Raw genomic sequence first — 20,920 nt, forward strand, 5'->3', positions numbered from 1 at the left:
TCAACCATACTCGTCTAAAGCCCAAAAACTCATCTACGAGTGCCTCAAAGGTCTTCCCTCTGCCAAACTCTCTTCAACACTTAAAGGGCCCCTCTGAACAAGGTCATCCACGCACACAACTTCAACATCCTCACCTTAACAGACATGTAGTTTCCATTTTGGACAAGACCCCCAACACAAGGAACACATTCATCGTCTGCATGACTGAAGTTGACTTCTGGATGAAGGCCAAATGTCTCAACATCAACACCGAAAAGAAAGAAGAAATGGTCTTCAGAAAGAATACCTAACCATGGGACTCCACCAGGTGGCCAGCCAATCTTGGAAACAAACAACCCCCAGTAGGTTTGCCACCTGACCAGTTTTCTACCAGTACCAACAGTATGTTGATGTCACGGCCAGTACAAAAATAAGGAATATCACATAAAGCCAGTATTTATACTTTTTATCTGTCCATACTTCAAACAGCAAATATAAATAGAAAGCACTTTTAAATGTGTTCTGGAGCTGCATTAATGATCCCTGATTAATAATAAACAGTCATAAAAGTCATGTTATAAATGATTACACACAATTTTTGTTTTCAGTCTAATTTTGTATCACATCCAGGCCTTTGCAGACTCTTAAAACAACACTAAATAGCCGGTATTCTTCTCTTGGAAAGGTCAATCAATCAATCAATCAATCAATCAATCAATCAATCAATCAATCAGGGGACTTGTAAGCGTACTACTCACCCATGAGGGTCTCAAGGCGCTGAAGGGGAGGAGGGGATGAGCAGTTCTGTACAGTCAAAGAGCCAGGTCTTGTGTGCCTTCCTGAAGGTGTTCAAGGAGGGGGCACATCTGATGTCGATCGGAAGCTCATTCCAGGTGTTGGCCGCGATGTAGGAGAAGGCTCTTCCTCCTGTTCTGGCTCTGCAGGTGCATGGGGTTTTGGCGAGGGTGAGGTTGGCAGATCAGAGGTTTCTACTGGGTACGTGGAAGGAGATTCTCTCGTTGAGGTAGGTAGGTGGCAACCCTAACCCCCAGTCACCAAGCAGTGACCCTTGGTATCATTGACAGTAAGCTGGATATGACCACTCAAGTCAATGCTGTGACTGCATCCTGGTTCTGCACCCTGAAGATGCTGAGGAAGATCATCATATGGCTCCTAAACAACACCAGAAAAAAACATTGATCACACTCTCTTTACCAACAATCTGGGCTATGGGCTATGGGAACACCCTCTATGCTGGCACTACAACTCACCAGAAGACTACAAACGATCCAGAACTAGGCACCCAAACTCATTCTCAACCTCCTATGCAGAACACTTCACACCTCTCCTTGCCTCAGGGTTCGCCACTGGCACAAGATACACAAATGCGCTCAGTGATAACTCCTCACTCACACATTGAAGACACTACACAGCATAGGGCTTTCCTACCAGAACAGCTGCATCTCCTACTATCAACAGTCCAGACGCCTCCGCTCCACCAGACTCAGACTTCACACACATCCTATGCATCCCACACATCCATAGAAATTATTCTGGAGGCTGGGCCATCTTACACATTGCCCCTAAGAGTGGAACCACTTCCCTCTTCACTTCGGAGCCACCTCCTCACTTCTTGAGTTCCCAGTCCTGGCTTTTTGAATAATCCCCCTGCCGTAGTCGAGGCTAGTTGCACACACCTGCCCAGCACCAGGATACCTTCAGAGGTAATAGTGCGCATTGCAAATAAACTTAACATATTTGTGTGTTAACAATGGTTGGTCTTCACCTAAAGTGATTCCTTGAGGTTTTACAGAGCAATTACAACTCTTCCCCAGAAAACCACACCTTCACCAAATGTATGCTTACCAGCTCTGTTCAACTTGTAACCTTCTAAAGAGAGCTCTGTATTGAACAGCATAAGCAAATACAATGAATGGTATTAACGATTGGCTGTGTGCCGTGGACCCAGTGGTTATCACAGATGCTATCTGCAGTTCAGAAAAGAAAGAAAAAGAAAGTTAATAATTAAATATATACAGTATAGATAAATGTTTCTAAAGATCTTTACTCAACACAGCCCACTCAGAGTGTTCGGAGGCAGGTATGACATCTTGAGAGTTGTTCAGATCTATTAATATATAACAGCTGTTTGGCCCTCATCTCTTGCCCCCATACCTTCATACACCAGAGGTTGGGAGCTGTTCTAGATTCATCTGCAACTTCCATTTCACCGAAAATTGTTTACAGCTGAAGTTTTGTTACTGGAGGAAGAACTGCTGTTGGAGCCCTTACTAGCAAATATCAGATGTGGCTAAAAAATGAGTGTAAGTTATGATTACCTCTGGCAGAACTCCTCATTGAAACTGTTGACATTGTGGCCCTCATCTTTAATAATGCTGTGCTGCAAAGCCTGCTTCCATCGTTGTAGGTGTCACGCTGTGGTAATATTTATCAACAGTGTTCACACCATTTATAGTGGGCCTCTTTTTGGCAATGTAGTTGTATCGCTTCATAACAATTGTGCGATTCCTTTCTTGTAGGAGCTCTGCGGTATGACATGAGCTGTGTAGAGATCTCCTTTATGTATTCAAAGCCCGATAAGTGGGATAGGGGGCTCTGGGCGTACTGTTGTACATAATTTACTGATCACATGGTCTTCAGGGGTCAGGGGTTCACGGACGACATCTTAACCCCAGTCACATGATCTTCAGGGGTCAAGGTTCACAGGTGACAACTCAACCCAGTAACATGATCTTATGGGATCATGTGACCCAGATTGTGATGTCCCAAACCCCAATCACGTGACTACATATGGTCGGTCACGTGACAAACCATGGTCATGTGACCTGGAAGTAAAGTCACTTTCCTAGCAGGATAACTGTCACTTTTGAGTTTGATCGAAAGCATCCACACTTCCTACTAGCAGACACGCTTCTCCTGGCAGCCACTTATGTGTGAATAGCAGGACAAAGAGAACGGGCAAGGTATTGGTTAACTAAAAGAACTTTGAACTCCAATCATACAACCAAGTCAAGTGAATTTCCTCATACCGCCCACTAGGAAAATTATAATCCATATCATACCTATGAAGCAGTTTGTTTAGGGTGAAACTATAAATAGAACTGACTCTAGTCTCTGAATTATGTGCCAACCAAAAACAGATTTTGAAATAAGTAGCCATAAAGTTCCTGCTCCCGGCGAAAGCCCAGGAGTCAGCACACTGTATAGAAAGGAACGGTCTATTGCTTTTGGTGCTCAGTTAAGGTAATCATCATCACTGTGCCTTTGATAGACAGCCATAATTTAAATGAGCCAGATGACAGCCTTAGTCGGTCAAAAGCTTCTCTAAGACTTCAAATGTACATACATGTTACATATGTGACCTTCCTCTAACACAAGGCCAACTTTCCTAAGCTGCCCAAAGGTAGTTGACCTTATGACCTCAGACCCCGTCAGGAAGTTCGTTAGTCATTGTAAATTTGTTATATTTATTTATTTTTTGTACATTCCTTGCTTGCTGTGTTTGATATTGTGTTCCTTTTGCCTGCTGTGTTTGATTCTGTGTCCTGCTATTTTTCTACATTCTATTTTGTAACATTTCTCTCATGTAACGTAACTGGTTCTATTGAACAGTGCGCTGACATCTTCGGGTAAAGTCTGCGCTTTATAAAAATGCATAAAAAAATGAATAAATAAACATGTTAAACACTGTAATCGCAGTTCCTAACCATTGTTGGTGGTTCATGTGGGACACACATTTATTTGGCAGCTTCACACAACAGCATCTTCAAAACCCAGAGGTCCAAAAAGCAAACGATCTAGGTGCTTTCACACGTAGAATCCAAATTCTCTGACTTACTGTATATACCTTTTTAATCTGAGCTCTGTTTTCAAAAGGACAGTCATTTAAAATGGAGGTCTCAAATTGAAATGAAATTGCTATTTTAGTGATATTGATTGACCTATTTTAATTTTTTTAATCTCCATTACAACTGGGCCCTTCTCCACCTTTCTTAAGCGTTTTGTAAAAGTTCATAGTGGCATTCCAGTTATATAAATCATACGGTTTCTTTGAATAATGACATACTGTGCACTGTCCTCAATTGGAGTTGGTGAGAAAGATGGCTTTTTGCCAAAGACTTCTAAATTATCCTTTGCCATCCAAAGCTAGACAGACATGTATCGCTCTACAAATATGTTTGAATTTATAACTTGTAGAGTTCTCCAAGTGATAAGCTTATTACACTTATTCTCTGAAGCATCCTGTACATGGAAATATGCACTTTCTTGAAAGAAAATGTTTCACTATTTTCTTCAGTAAGCATCTTTGTAAGAATGATAGAAATTTGCAAATTCTTACTTGAAACTGTGGCAATTCAAGGGCCTCAAAAAACTAATCTCATGGGTCTTAGAAAACTAGTCAGTGAGGCTGTGGTATCTCACTTGGAGATTTTGCCAGCATGGAAAATAGTAAACAAGAAAATTAAAAGCATTTCTACTTCCTGGAAAAATAATTCTTAGCGTAACTTCAAAAAGAGTAAGGACTTTGGGTAAGGAATTGGCCAGAATGGAGGTGAAGTGAAGAACTCAATAGTACGGTGGGTTGGCTAAACGAAGCATTGGTGCGTGCGAGAGGAAAGAAAAATGTTGCTAATTATGTACACAACGATTTGCCTGATATAACAACACATAAAACAAGCACTGGCAAATGGAATATGTCTGCACTGACTGACAGCTTTTTGGCTTCGCCATTTTTAAAAAATGTCTTGCAACTCTTTATAATAAAAACTTAACAAAAACTTTTTTTAAAAAGGCACAATAATGTTGATGCATGGGCAGCCATCTTTTTTAAATAAGCATTTATATAAATATTCAGAGATGGCCACCTGTGCGGTCAAGCTCATGCAGGGGTGGCCATTCTAGACTTGCTCTGGAGACCTTCCACAGTAATGGCAGCCTGTGCATGCGCATATCATTGCAAGCTTACAGGTGGACAGCCATTTTGAATGGGATAGGCGTCCATTCCAAAAAATAGAGGCCACAAACACTGTACGTGCAAGAAGATGTGGTGCGCTGCAGTTAGAAGCGTGGGCCTGGAAGCAGTGTTTGTGGAGTAGGTGAGCCCTTGTAAAGATAAAGGGACTTTATAAGGGGCTGCTTTGTGTGAGGGTGATGACATTGTGCTTTGGCAGAATACCAAACTCACAGACAAAGGAACCAGCCAATGAATCATGCTGTATGGTGTGGTTAGCAAAAAACTAAATATGAAGCACACAAAACCAGACAATGTACGATGAAGCCTGTAGGAAAGTCCGTACTTATACTATGTATGTGTTTTTAGTAAAATTAAAAGATCTTGGCTAATGAAGACTCTAAAAATTCAGCGATAAAATGTTGAAAAGTCTGTGTGTAACCTGAATATCACATGTTTGTATTTCTAAAAGGCCAACCTGATTGTCATGATTCTAGGTGACTTCACAGGTGGATTAACATCATTTCCTTTTAAGTGCCGGTTTTGTTACTGCATTAAATTCCTTGCAAGTTGGCTTATTTTTTCTTTGAAGTGGCCCTAACCCATGGGACATAACATCCCCTTGATTTACAATGCAGATCCTTCCTCCCACAAATTTAGATTTTTACTACGAACTGGCCCTATGCTAGTTATTTTGGCCACACCCATGCTTGTTCACAAAAGTGTGGTGTAAAACAGATGTGCTCCAAAAGTTGAAGCATGCTACACATTAATGGAACAGCCTGTTATCCAGAATCAAAGGCACGTTGAGCACCGCAGCCAACGTGGGGTCTGTCCAGGTCATTTCCACTTCTGTTGCACAAGTCTTTTTCTCGCAGCTCTTAGTGGTATTGGGCCTTTTTAGGACTGGCCTAAAACCGCTTCACCGGTCTGGCCAGCCTCATATTTCCCCAAAATATCATACTAAATAAAAACATACATAGATGTACTCAATCAACACTCTTGTACCATTGGCCTCTTGAAATGCCTCTCAAATAATGCTACCTCACGCCACAGCACAAAGTATAACTCAGTTGTCCAGCCCACTCCAGCCATTCAGCACCTTCACTTGTGTGACTTGATCTTGCCCTTGCACATGTATGGATGCACCAAAATAATAGATCTCCAAGAATAGAACGTTGTAGACACAGTGACTACTAGCCCCTATGTATAATACAGTGTCATCAACTATTTCCATTACATTCATATGCATATATTTTATAATTTGCAATATTGAGTCATCACCATCAACCTTCGAGGATATTTTTTTATCCTTTAGATAAACCTTAGAGTAGCAAGAGTGTATATGCAGATTTCTGGGGTGAAACCACACCCTGTCCGATTTTAGAATTTCGAGCAATTGTATCTCACTTGAGAGAGATTTCTAGTAATCACTTGAAGAAATGCAGCAGATTTAGTGTCCTTGTTTATTTACACGGTGGTAGGCACACCCTCTGCATAGTTCCCTACTTGTGTTTTACGGTGATTGGCACACCTAATCCAGTTTTGTATGACTCGTTTTTCAGTTTTTGAAGCGGTCTGTCATTCTCCCATCAGCTGCAGTCTGGTTTGAATTGTGTCTTATTTCCTTCCTCGCACCCCTCTTTGAGATTTCTCGCATTTGTGTTCTGACAACTGTCTAGTCGTGACCACTACTTTTGAACCTACCCATTTTCTCTCTGATAAAGGTGATCCTGTTCTACTGTGGTAACAATGGAAATTGATTTTTGACTCTTATTTCATTGCCTCCGGAGGTGAGAAATTCTCTACTGTGCGGAAGCAGGCAATTCTACTACACAGCTTGGGCATCGAAAGCAGAAATATCTATGAAAGTTTGGACAAGATTGAGATTGGGGAGGGGGAGGGTGAACCCGACAATATCTTTGACATGTCCTTTATGATGCTAGAGAAATATTTTGGTTCCCGTGTGAATGTTGTGTTGGAAAGGCACAATTCTTTTACCAGAGTGCCTGGTAAGTTGGAGAAGATTGGCAGTTATGTGGTGGCTTTGAAGACCTTAGCTCGCACGTGTGAGTTTGACCATTTGTCAGATTAATTGGTGAGAGATCAGATTGTTAGATGTTCTAACAGTTCTACAGTTCAAGAAAAATTGCTTAAAAAACCCTTGTTTGTCTGATGCCACAACCTAAGTGGAGGCCATAGAAAACACAAGTTTGTGGGTGCATGATATGAGAGATGAGAAGAAAAATTATAGTACTCCATTGTCAGAAATACTGGTTAATGAGGTAAAGGGAAATGAGAGTTTGAAACCCAAAGAGTACAGCAAACACAAAGAGACTGGTCCAAGGAAGAAACAACCCCAAGAGGACTTGAAAGGTGGTGGGTTTAATTGTTTCCGTTGAGGGAGTGATACACATGTCTCTAGCAGCCCAAACTGTTATGCTAGGTATGCCACCTGTAGCAAATGTGGCAAGAATGGGCCACTATGCTTGCGTGTGCAGGGGAGCATTTTCCAAGCCTAATGTAAATCAGTTAACTCCTGATGAGTGCAAATTCATGTTGAGTGATGTTTGGAGAAGATAAAATTGCAAAACCTGACATAAATCCTGTAGGGTATGGTGGCAAGAAGATTGATGTCTTGGGTTATCATGTCATGAGAATTCAATTCAAAGAGCGTGAACCTGTGGGCACAATCTATGTGGCCTAAATAGGTAATATTCTCTCGGGCTGGAGGCATCAAAGAGACATGGGGATAACCTTGAACCCCCAATGCCAAGGACAAGGTGATGGTTGTTAGCAAGGTGTTTTCCCCTAAATGCATTTTTTTTCCTGTTTCCAAAGGTGTTTAGTAACAATCTTGGGCTATTGAAGAATTTTGGGCACAGGATTGTCCTTAAAGCTAATGCCTCACCATTTGTTTCCAAGGTGAGGAGGGTTCCCCATTTGATGCTGTAGCCTCTGGAACAACGGCTCAACAAGCTAAAGAGCAATGGTGTGATTGAGACAATGGACAGCTCTGAGTGGTTGGCCCACTGGTTTTGGCTCCCAAAAATGGAGGAACTGAAATCCAAATGTGCGTGGACATTAGGGGTCTGAACAAGTATATTTGGGTTGACTGGCAACCGTTGCCCAACATTTCTGAGACTGGCTTTAATGAAGGATGTCAAGATTTTTAGTGTTATTGATTTGTCTTTGGCATACCATCAAATTATGTTGCACCCGGACTCCAGGCATCTTACCTCCTTCATTACCCCCATGGGTGTGTTCGCTTAGTTTGCATGCCTTTTGGGCTTGCCTCTGCTGTGGCGTCCTTTCAGAGAGTCATGAAGAAGATTTTGGAAGGGTTGGATAAAGTACTCTTCTTCCAGGATGACATATTGGTATATGAAAGTGATGTCCAGCAAACATGATAGCATTCTGCGGTTAGTGTTGGGCCACTTGCAGGAAGCCGGTCTTGTGCTCAAAAAGGAGAAGTGGAAGTTCAGAGTGCCAACTGTGACATAACTTGGACACACCATCTCGGGGAACGGAATAAGTCCAAAGTTGGATTTGGCTAGCAACATTGTGGGCACTCCTACACCTGAGAATAGGGACCAAGTTTATTCGTTTCTTGGTTTAGCAGAATTCTGCTCTAAGTTTATTCAGAATTTTGCCTGCATTGCCCAGCCTCTGAGATGTCTGTTGAAGAAAGGCAGACGATTCTCGTGGACCGAGGATTGTGATCTGGCCTTTAAGGTCATCAAAGAGTCTATTGCCAAGATGCCCGCCCTTAGTCATTTTGATGCTAACAAGAAGACCATTATTTCCATGGATGCAAGCTTGAAGGGGTTGAGAGCTGTTCTAACTCAGTTGGATAAAGGTGAGCTCAAGATTGTGGCTTTTGCCTCTCGTTCCTTGAAGGGGGCGGAGGAGCGCTACTCTGTCATTGAGAGGGAGGCCTTGGCGGTGTATTGGGCTATCTTGCATTTTAAATTGTGGGGTCTGCCTTTCACTATGAGGTCTGATCACAAGCCCCTCAATAGAACTTTCTCTTGCAGAGATTCGGAGAATTTCACTCCTAGAATAAGTAGATGGATTATTCACTAAGAGGTTTCATCAGTAAGGACATTTTCGGTGGTATGGGGGAGAAATACTCTTTAAATCGAGATTTCTCTCTGGCTCTAAAATTGTTTTGTGTTCAGGAGGAGTCAGTGATTTCTCTCCCGCTATTAGAATTTAAATCCTTTGTTAAAAACTTAAGTGGTAAGATCAGCTTTAATAGAGATATTGAGTTCTGTGATACTAAAGAGAGACTAAAGATAATAGCAAGGACTACTCCCCGAAACTTCCTCAGAAATATTTAACTTGCAACTTAGATCATGGAACAAGATGCTGTTTCTCCTTATTTAGATTAAATCTCCTACCTCTAAATGATTTAACAGCACACTGGTCTCAGAATCCGAAAAATTGAAATAATTAAAATTTTTGTGAACTGAGTATCAAAAACTTGGATCATGTCGTGATCGTTTGTCCGGCCCTGGCCTTTCATCGCCGTCGCTGGTTTAGGCCGATGTTTTTACAAAACGGTGTTAAGGATGTAACTTCAGCTCGCAACTTTCTTTTTAATCCCAAAAATGAAGCAGTGTGCGCAAAATTGCTCAACTTTTTTAGGGAATTTATATACATATTTTAACTGTATATTTTCCAAGTGGGATATAATTTCTGAATCGTTGACTTCTTTGTAGTTGTTTTATCCTCTCTTAATTACGAATGTATTTCGCATTGTTCTGTCTTCCAATCTAAAGGCTTTATGCTCATCTAATTTTTAAACTTAATTTGTAAATTTGCACATTATCCGGTTGCGTTCTACTTGTTATTTGCACATTTCAGGATATGCCCTGTTCTCTCATTGTTGGCTGCTAATTTCAAACTTTGATCCATGAAGGTGCTCTATGTTGTCCTGGCTGCTTTCTAATTGCTATTTGCACAACTCAGGATATGCTCTATTTCCTCATTGGTGGCTGCTAAATTCTAAATGTTATCCCTTGATACTGCTATATGTTGAAAAAAAAAAATTCTTCGGACTGCCTTGTCATGCTGTATTCTCCCATGGTTTTATTGCACTTTATGTATTAATTGGTATGTATCCTTTTAAGTGGACCTCATTGGAGTTCCAAAACTTTAATAAACTGAATTGAAATGAATTGAATAAGGAGATGGATGGAAGGATTAGCCTGTTATAACTATACTGTAGATTACATTCCTTGTTCACAAAACTTTGCAGCTGACTGCCTATCCAGATTACCAGCCAATGTGGAATGCTGCAAGGTCAAAGATGGGTTGGTGAATTGAGTGTGCGAGCCTGCATTGAAGCATGAAGAATGGGTATGTGCTGCGAGTAAAGCACCCTTGTAGGATCTTGAAACGTTTATTGTGGAAGGGTGGCCTGACAGGAAAGAGGTTTCAATGTATCTTGAGGGGTTCTTCTCTGTCAAAGACGCGTTATGCATTGTTGGCGACAATATTTTTTTGGGGGAGAGAGTGGTGCCGCCGAGAATTTGGAGGAAAAAACTCTTGAACTTGGCCCATGAGGGGCACCTTGGCATGAATAAAACTAAGGCCAGACTGCTTGAGTGGTACTGGCGGCCATGTATGGACCATGATGTGCAAAGGGACGGTGAAAGAATGTTGGCCATGTGCCAACAGTTACAAATGCAAGAAAACCCACACTGCTCCTTTGTTCCCTTTGAGAATCCGGTTGTGCCTTGGACCAAGTTGGCACTGGACATTGCAGGTCCCTTTAAGCTCTTCAACCACAATGAGCGGTTTGTCTTACTCTTAGGGGACTATACGTCCAAATGGGTCAATCAATCAATCAATCAATCAATTAGGGGTTTATAAAGCGTGCTACTCACCCGTGAGGGTCTCAAGGCGCTAGGGAGGGGGAAGAGGGCGGCTCCGGTTCAGTCGACCAAGTGTGTTCCTGTTGTCAACACCAAGGCTGTTAGTGAATTTCTGAATGAGGAATTTTCACAGGAGGTATACCTAAATGTTTAGTCACTGACAATGGGGCGCAATTTACTTCCCAAGAGATGTCTAATTTCTTGAATCATCTCTCGATTTTTCATTTCAAAACAGCCCTTTATTCACTTCAAGCCAATGGTCTTGCTGAAAGCATGAACAGGGTGGGGAAGGACTGTGCTCAACGTGCCTTGCTTGTTTAAATACCCTTATCTGAGGCCATGAGAGAAAATTGGTGGGCTCATTGTGTTACTCCTAATGAGGTATCTGCGGTCTCGCCTTTTGGATCTTTGAGGGGCCGGAAACCTCATTGCAAGCTTAGCCCAGCTTGGTTGAGTATGAGCACCAGGGTGACGAGCAAGTGGTCTGAAGATGCTATCAGGCAGCCTACACTGGTGCATCAGCACAGATACAGAAAGTGGTTTAATGCCAAGTACGGGGGTTTGGCACCAGGGTGACAAAAGGTTAGTGAGGACGGCTAGGTTCATCAGGAAGGGACTGTCTAAGTTCATGGGTCCCTTTCTGATTTCTGAGGTGAAGAAAAACGTGGTTGTCCTGGACTCTGGTAATGTGTAAGAGCTGCAGATTTGCCTGCCCGGAATCAAGGGGGTGTTAAATCCTCCTCTGGTGGCCCTGCAGTTGGTGCTGTTTATTGCAAGAGGTCAACCGTTAGGCCTAAGTGGTATGATGATTTTGTGATGCATTTATTATTCCCCTGCATTATTTAGGGGGAAGATGTGCTATGATCTGTCAATGTGGCTATTTCTTCCTCTTACTTTTTGCCTGGTTATGTCATCAGTTACGGAACCAGAAGGTTGGGGATGTCGTGGGGTGGAATCCTGGGTTGGAGAGTCGGTCGGGAGCTGGTTGGTAGACGGTTCATGTTGGAGCTTCTCCAAGGGTTTGATGGCTTGTACCTGACTTACCTGCATTAAAGATCCTGCTTATATCTAAAAGAGTCTTGGACTTATTTGATGTGAACTCCAATTGCTAAATCAGAAAGCAAAAGTTTTATGGTGGAAGTCAGTCAATGATAAATGTGATTTTGCAGAAGTTAATATGTTTGTTTATTGCACTTGTTTGTTGGGGAAAACATGAACCTAGTTGCAAAGCGGTGTTTTAGATAAATGGTGGAAGTCAATCATTGACTAATATGTTCTTGCAGAAGTTAATATGTTTGTTTGTTGCACTTTTTTGTTGTGAAAAATATGAGACTCGGTGAAAAGCAGTGTTTTAAGGATTTTTTCAAGATGTCAATGTTGCCACTCTCTGGCAGGTGCAGTTCTATAGACATAAGTGAGGGTCCACCTTCAGGGAGTGATAAACAACCCTCCACTGGACTAGTGGAAAGGAGTGTAGTCCCCATAGGACTTAATATTGACATTTGTTTCCTGTGTGTATCAAAAGGAACACATGTTACATTTTCCTGACCTAGCTTCCTTGGTCAAGTAGATTTGCCTTTAGATTCTTCTGATGGGCTTGCTGCATGACAGCAAATTCCTAGACTGGTTCATGATGTTTTACTCACAGATGTTCGCTTGGCACACTACAACCAGTATTCAAAATGGAATTTCAGATACCTTTGCTGCAAATACCACACAAGGTAATACTATAAATCCTGTAGGATTTGAATATGAAAGCTCTCTTTTTTAGTTTGCTACAAATCCTTCCTTAGAAAATAAGAGTGCTGTTTTATAACAATGGTGTGTAAGGCTCTCAGTATGAGTTGCCAATTTAGGTAAGGAGAGACCGGTGGGACAGAATCTCAGGCTTCAATTGGTATGCCCAAATATTAGTTCAGGGATTACTAGTTTCTTTCTCAGAATGGGTAATAGCATTGGACCGAGGAATAATAATTCCAAACCTTTAAGCAACAGGATCAAATCTGCACACTTATAGCACCTGCATGGAGCAGGTTGTAAATTTGTTTGTGTTTCTAGGCAGAAGATTCGATTGGGTGGAGTATTCTGCTCCCCTATGCCATGATAGAGAGGAGGTGGGAACCAGACATACCAGTTGCCCACAGGTCCATGCAGCTTTGCCCTGAACTCCCAGTACCTCTGGACCTGGTCTGAAGTTCGCAGAGATACTGGCAATATTTAATTGCTCCGAATGCTATATCACCCCTGGCCACTGGTAATGATGGCTTCATGTGTGGGATGAGTACAGGAAACTCATTTGCTTACACGTCAATGGTCTTGTTTTCCTTCATTAGTTTTACATACAGAAATTTCCCACTTGTTGCCATCGAATTTTTCTCTCTACCATTTCTGCATATTAGCAGAGCGCTGCAAGCTATTCATTTCCAATATGGTTTGCTGAGGATTCTCTATTGTGGCTCAATGGTTTAAACATTTACAGAATCTCACTAGCATCTCCCACCAAGTTTTCCCCTCTATACTGGTTAACATTTTCATGCAGTGCCAGTTAATCTCAAGTTGGAGTACACTTAACTTTCAAACCTTTTGTTTATTTAGTAGTAATCCTTTTGATATTTAGGGATGATCGTTATTTAAACCTGGGTACCTGGAGCTGGTGGGCGGTGATGAGTGAATAGAGCTTGACAGGAGACCTGTAAAATGAGGAAGGCTTGTGATGATTAGGAATAAAATGAAGTGTTGCCGGCACATAAATCTATTATTGATACTGGCAGAGACTAGTGAGGTCCAGCAACAGCAGTTGGGTAATCAGGCAACAAGAAGTGGCAGCCCACAGAATGCAGCACGTTTCATCACCTTGTACCACATCCACACAAGGAACCAGTGGTGTGAATCACAAGGTGCAAGTCAAGGGAGGCTGTCAGCTGAGAGCAGAGGCAAGACTTTCACCATAGCCCCTTTTTGGGGAGCAAACTGACTCAATCCTGCAAAATATATACTTTATTTTTAGCATCCGCCTACTATTTTGGATTGAAATGAGAACCTAGGAAACATAACCCTACTCTAAAGGTCATAAGGAGATTATTTCTGTCACTTTTCATAGTTCCATGCAGCCTCGTTCAACTCTAACGAATGATGCTCTTAAGCTGCCTTATGTAGAATTTCTTATGGAAAGAGGGAGGGGAGAGTAAAGGAAAGAGATAAGTGAATCATATTCAGTAAAGATTCCCTGTAGTATAAATCTTGGTGACTGATTTTTCTCTAGAAACAAAACTTTTAGGAATGTACAAGGAACATTCTCTTACATTTACAGGAGATAGGTACCCTACATTTTCATGCCATAACAATACGCAATTTCCTTTCTAGGAAAATGGGAGATGCCTTTCGAAGAGGAAAACACAAAAGAAGATGACTTTCACGTGGATGAGAAGACAGTTGTGAAGGTGCCCATGATGTTCCGTTCAGGAATGTACAGCAGCGACTACGATGAAGATCTTTCCTGTACCGTGGTGAAAATACCATACAAAGGAGATGCCAGTGCTTTACTGATTATCCCCAAAGAGGGAAAAATGAAGCAGGTGCAGGATGCTCTCTCAGGACCAACAGTAATGAAATGGGTCAAGTCTTTAGCACACAGGTAATGTCTTATTGATTATTTTAAAGTGCATAGTCCATGACATCAACCTTTACTTTAAAAGATCACATTGTGAAAAAATGGTATGTTATATTTTGCAGGGTGCACTAAAGGACTGTGCAATTGGGTTATTCTCAAACTCTCTGGAATTCAGTGTTCCTTCAAGTAGAAAAAAAAAAAGAGCGATTTCTAGTGCAGGCATTCCCTCGATTGGTTGCACTCAGTTTTCAAGTTTAAAAGTACGTTTATTGAAGAAATATTAAAACGTCAATACATAATACAACATGATATGAAAACTATGCTAACATTACAAAAGAATGAGTGTCATACATAGTCTTGATTTAGGAGAGGCTGGTTGTTGTAAATGTTTATTCTAAAATGTGTTTACTTGGTTCTAGCCCTTCCTTTGTGTCCTTTCCCTTCATGCTTCTAGAACCATGGAATGTTCTTTGTGTGTTCTTTGAACCTGGCTGTGTTCGAGCTCGGGCAGTTACGAGTCCGGTCAGCTCGGGAGTTTTACGCTGCATATCTATGTTCCTGAATAAATCCACACTTACCGTTGTGAAGTGCCTGGTGTCCTTCTTCCCCGCTTCACTTACATCATTTGGCGACGATCTTCGAAGCTGATTGGACCGTGACTCGTGAGTGGTTTTGGTGTGGTGGAGCAATTTTTTGGGACGGCGACTCTCCCCAAGCATCGGATCCTGCGTGCGACGACATCGGCATTGTCTTTGTGCATCCGTTCCTATCCTCTGGGTTACAGGCGATTTGGCTGTCCTGTTTCGTTTTTCAGAGGAGCTTGGCACCCACGTCATCAACCAACTGTGAAACGAAGTCTCTTCGCGTTCGAGTTCACGCGTGACAGGTGTTGCCTAGTTACGCTTAGTGTGCACACGACGTACTCGGAGCGCCATCTACTGGTACAACGACGTCATCACTTTGGGAAACATTTGGAACTATTCAGGATGCGAAGCAGCTAGAACGCTGTCTTCACTAGTAAATCTCTGATTCTACATATTGACCTTCAACGTTCACCGTAGCGTCTTTACAGACACAGTAGCCCACAATATTGAAGGTAACTGGTGACTATTTATTTATACGTTTTTGTGTGCATTTTTATTGTATGTACGTCCATTTTTTTTCAAGTAAAAGCAGTACTAGTTAATCAACTGTGGAGGATCACATCCCTAGTCACAATTTATTTTAACCTTTTGCGCTTTCATAGGGTTTGTATTTCCACATTTGTGACTATAATTATACCTCACATAGCTTTATATCACCATTATGGCACAACAACTCACTGTGGCTCTTCCTCCACCCTTTTTAAGTGAACCTGGAACACCTCAAATTCCTTGGGAGGACTGGATAGTTATGTTTGATAACTATCTTGATGCCCTTGATGGTCAAGAGTTTTCTGCTAAGCGGAAGAAAGCGTTATTATTAGATGCCCTTGGCAAAGAAGCACAACGTATTTTCAAATACCTACCTCAAACATTGCAAGCTTCTGGTCAAGCATTGCCCAATGAATACAAGGACGCTGTGTGTAGACTAGAAGTAAGGTTCACAAAGGAGGAAAACCTAGTCATGAATAGGTATAAATTTTACACACACAAACAACGTATTGATGAGTCTATTGATGATTTTGTAGCACGGTTAAGAGAATTATCTGTGAAATACAATTTTGGTGCTATGGCAGACGAACTAATATGCGACCAATTGATTGTGCAGTGCAATAATAAAAAGATACAAGAAAGACTCTGGGCAGCCAAGAATCCTTCGTTAAAAGTTGCAGTCGATTTGGCTAAAGTTGTCGAACAATCTGAAATATGTATGAAGGAATTACAGAGATCCAGTACTCAAGCACAGATATCTGAAGTATCTGAGAAATATATGCAAGAGTGTGAAAGCGTTGATGAGGAATCTATTGCTGCACTCAAATTTAAAGGAAAATCCTTTGTAACGAAAAATACCTTTGTGAGAAATCCCACAAAATTTTGTTCGAGATGTGGTAGCAATACACATGCCTCAGATGCTAAATTCTGTTTCGCCAACAAGAAAGAATGTCTAAAATGTGGCAAGATGGGGCATTTTTTGAAATGTGTAGATATAAAGGAAAGCCTAAAGTTGCTGTTGTGGAGGATAAGGTTATTGAAATTAGGAGAGAGAAAGATAAAATCTTAATAGTAAATGACTCTGATGTAGATGTTAATGTTATTAATGAGAGGAGGGAAAAACGTCCAAGGGCAGACTTCGATATTAATGGTCATGGGGTAACCTTAATGGTGGATACTGGTTCAAGATATACAATAATTCCTGAACCTATATTCAGAAAAGAGTGGTCCGATGTATCCCTCTTATCCAGTGACATATGTCCCACAGGTTATCAAGGCGAACGTATAGATTTGTTAGGATATTTCACTGCTGACATTTCTTTTTCAGGCAAGTCCACTAAAGGTAAAGTTACGTTGCTGTTGATGGGCGCCCAATCCTTGGGTGGATTCACCAGTATGACCTACATATAATTGTGAACCCTAGGGTGTTTCCCCAAGTGCTGGTTGTTGATGAGCTTTCACTTAATAGTATTTTACAAGATGCTAGCAGTGTATTTGATAATGAGTTAGGTGAACTAAAAGGTTATGTTCACAAGATATTACTAAAAGAAAATTCTGTTCCCATCCAACATAAGCTTAGGAGAGTTCCCCTTACAGTTAGAGATGAAGTTAGGTCTCTAATTAATGAAATGCTACAGGGTGGTATTATCGAACCAGTTGAGGCATCCACTTGGATTTCTCCGGTTGTGATTTCCCGCAAATTGGATGGAAAAATTAGATTCTGTGTGGACCTTTAGTCCCTTAATAAGAATGTCATAGCTGATACCTTTCCTCTTCCTAATATTGGGGAATTAGTTACCACATTAACCAAGTTAGACCTTAAGAGTGCATACCATCAGATTCGCTTACACGATGAATCCAAAAGCCTTACTGCATTTATTACCACAGAGGGTACATTCCAATTTACTAGGCTCCCTTTTGGTCTAACCTCTGCTGCCAGTGTTTTTCAGCGGATGGTGACAGAATTGTTTAAAGGTATCAATAAAGTTGTGTTTTTCCAAGACGATATCTTAATTTTTGGGGAAACTATTGGCGATCATAATTGTGTCCTTAAAGAGGTTTTAAGGAGGGTTGGAGATCCTAGTTTAACCCTTCGCAAAGAAAAGTGCTCATTTTTAGTACAACAGATCGAATACCTAGGGTATTAAATTTTTGCACAGGGTGTTAGGCCCAAAAAGGATTTGTTGCAAGCCATACTTTTGGCTCCTTGCCCCTCTGATAAAGATCAACTCAGATCTTTTATGGGACTTATTGAATTTTATTCGAAATTTGTTAGGAATTTTTCTGATAAGACTCTGACCTTAAGACTCTTACTAAAAAAAGGCGTGAAATTTGCTTGGGATGTGAGTCATACTGAGTGTTTCAATGCAATAAAAAAAGAATTGTGCGAAGCTAAAGTTTTAGCATCATTCGACATCAGACGTCCCTCGGTGCTTATGGTGGATACGAGCGCAACTGGTTTAGGGGCTGTTCTTCTCCAGAAATTTGATGAAGGCAATAGAACTATTGCGTTTGCATTACGCACTCTTTATACTTCAGAACAGAATTACTCAGTGATTGAGAGGCTTTAGCTGCCGCATGGGGCATACAATATTTTAGGACTTACCTCTGGGGTACCAGGTTCCAGCTCATGACAGATCATAAACCGTTGACTCGGGTTTTGTCTCCTGGGGGAGCTGGGAAAGGTTCTCCTAGACTAGCTAGGCTTGCATCCAGGCTTCAGGAGTACCAGTATGATATAACTTATATTCAAGGATGGCTCGACATACAAGCTGATTGTTTGTCAAGGTTGTCTATGCAGAGTGAGAATTGCAAAAATGACTCATCTGAAGTTCAAGACGATGGTGCTATTGCATTTGTTCATGATGTTGTGGCATTGAGCGATGGTACTTTTGATAAAGAGGAGTGGTGTTCTGCCATGTCTGAGGATAATGTTTTATTAAACGTCATGGAGTTGGTTAAATTAGGAGCAATACGTGAGAGTTGTGTTCAACCCTCGGTCCGTCCGTCCGTCCGTTTATTAAGGTATTGGATGAATTATCTGTTTGTGGCGAGCATATTCTTATGAGAGGGGACAAGTTATTCCCCATTTATCTTGAGACCCAAATTAGTGAAATTAGCCCATGAAGGCCATTTGGACATGTAACCTGGGCTTCAATTGGAATTCCATAGAGCATATTATCAAGCCCATTATCGCTGTTTTAGCAGCAATTTTCTGCCGCTAAAGCGGCGATAATTTTATCGCCTGGCTTGATAATATGCCCCATAGTAATATTATTGGTGGAGAGGAGTTGGCCTAACGGCAAGGGCGGTCAACCTAGGATCTGGGAAACTGGGTTCGAGTCTCGGCAATGACGCTGAACATCCTGTGATTCTGGGCAAATCACTTAATCTCCCCATACCTAACAAAAAAAAAGAAAGAAAAAGGAAAACAACGAATGTGTCCTCATGTAACACAACTGGTGCTATGTAAAGCGCTCTGATACCCGATTCAGGTCAAGTTTGCGCTATATAAAAACTCTGTAAAAGTAAAAATAAAATAATAAATAATACAATGTTAATATGAATAATCATAATACTAAGAATAAACAAATTAAAACAGTATCAACATCAATAAGTGGGAAGTCAAGGAGGATGGGAGACTTCTTGTTGGATAGGTGCAGGAGTAAACGGGTGTCACGCATTATCATCTAAAAATTGTTACCTGTCTGGGTATATTTTTTTGCACAGCACTTTGGGGGTAAGGTAAGCCTTGTGTACAAAATTATATTGAACTAGTTTAAATCGAGCGTTAGAGCTCACACATTTAATCCCATCATGTATCCTGACCCCTTCCTGCGCCATCATAGGGTCTTCCATCACTTCATCCCATCTCGTCATTATGGGAAATATTTTCCTTGGCATATCATCTCGTATCGCCCGATATATCTGAGTGATCAGATACCGACCCTGGGCCATACATAGGAATTACTAACAGTAAGTTGTTTTTGGGGCTTATTGGGGAAGGACGGCCAAAGCCCCCTAGCAACTTAAGAGATTTTTGCATATTACAAAAATTGTCCACTGCCCAATTTAAAGCAAGCCTCCACACATTCCTTCATCACAACTTGGCCATTATGATATAAATCCCCCAGTGTTAGACATCCCCTGTCCCTCCATTTTCATATTGACATGGAATCAGCAATGTTGGTGGATGGCGGTATCACCCATAGAGTCATTTCAGGAGTGTATGGTGCATGTCTAACAACTTTTCATACTATGGTCTCCCAGATCTCGGCTACATGCCGGATGATATAAGTGCTACGCAAACAAATGATGGACGGATTTGCTGAATAAATCATACATTCACCCCCAGTCAAGAGATCTAGGTTAAATCCATCGTTCTTCTGCTCACCATGCCACCCCAGTTTAGAGCCAGGCGTATGCAAATCAGTCTTGACCCTGTGCCTCATGGAACAGTTCAGACCGAACTGCCAAGCCAGGTCCTCCCTGGACCCTAAACAAGCATCCTGTGACCGGTATCTGCGTATGACCCTTCATCAGCCAGGCTAGCTTAAATCCAGTGGTACACTGAGCAAGGGACCCACGTCTGGGCATACCCATCCCACTTAGGGTGAATAGTGCTATGCAAACAAATGATGGACGGAATGCTGAATAAATCATACACTCGCCTCCAGTCAAGAGATCTGAGTTAAATCCATCATTCTTTTACTCACCATGCCACCCCAGTTTAGACCCAGCCATGTGCAAATCAGTCTTGACCCTGTGCGTCATGGAACAGTTCAGACCGAACTGCCCAGCCAGGTCCTCCCTGGACCAGAAACAATCATCCTGGAACCAGTTTCTGGGTATTACCCTTCATCAGCCAGGCTAGCTTGAATCCAGTGGCACAGTGAGCAAGGGACCCAGCAATCGGTCACCAGTATAGGTACGATGTGTTGATAAAATTCTGCCGGGAAGCCATCACTTTCCGGGGTTTCGCCATTTTTTAATCGCTTGACGGCCTCCATTATCTCCTCTTTGGTGATCGGGCCCCCAGCATCTCCTCAGCCTCCTGTTCTAGATGGGGTAGCTCCATGGAGGACAAAACTCATCCAATGCCCCTCGAGGAGGTACAGCGCACCTCCATATGCATTAGCCAGGTGTTTTCAGCTGCGTAAGTTCCAATTTCCCTTCACTATCTTGAAGTTGTAAGATAGGTAGGGTGTTCGATTCCCTTTTTAATAACGTTGCCCAGATCTGTCCCCCTCTCTGTGTAGGTATTGCCTATAGACAGTGTAATCATATTTTTCTAGACGCTTCCATGATTTCAGCAGCTCAGCGCGAGCTGCACACCATGCTGTCC

The 20,920-nt window shown here is 41.7% G+C and overlaps 1 protein-coding gene across 1 annotated transcript in view; it reads left to right on the forward strand.

Annotated features, from left to right (window-relative positions):
* The window catches only part of LOC146799057 (alpha-1-antitrypsin-like), a 130,828-nt gene that overhangs the window by 50,225 nt on the left and 59,683 nt on the right, over positions 1–20,920 (forward strand). Inside the window, exon 3 of the mRNA XM_085626463.1 lies at positions 14,197–14,467. Coding sequence (XP_085482589.1) covers positions 14,197–14,467 — 271 coding nt within the window. The remainder of the gene's footprint in view (positions 1–14,196; positions 14,468–20,920) is intronic.

The sequence above is a fragment of the Triturus cristatus genome, chromosome 9 (assembly GCF_964204655.1).
Source record: "Triturus cristatus chromosome 9, aTriCri1.1, whole genome shotgun sequence".
Taxonomy (NCBI): Eukaryota; Metazoa; Chordata; class Amphibia; order Caudata; family Salamandridae; genus Triturus; species Triturus cristatus.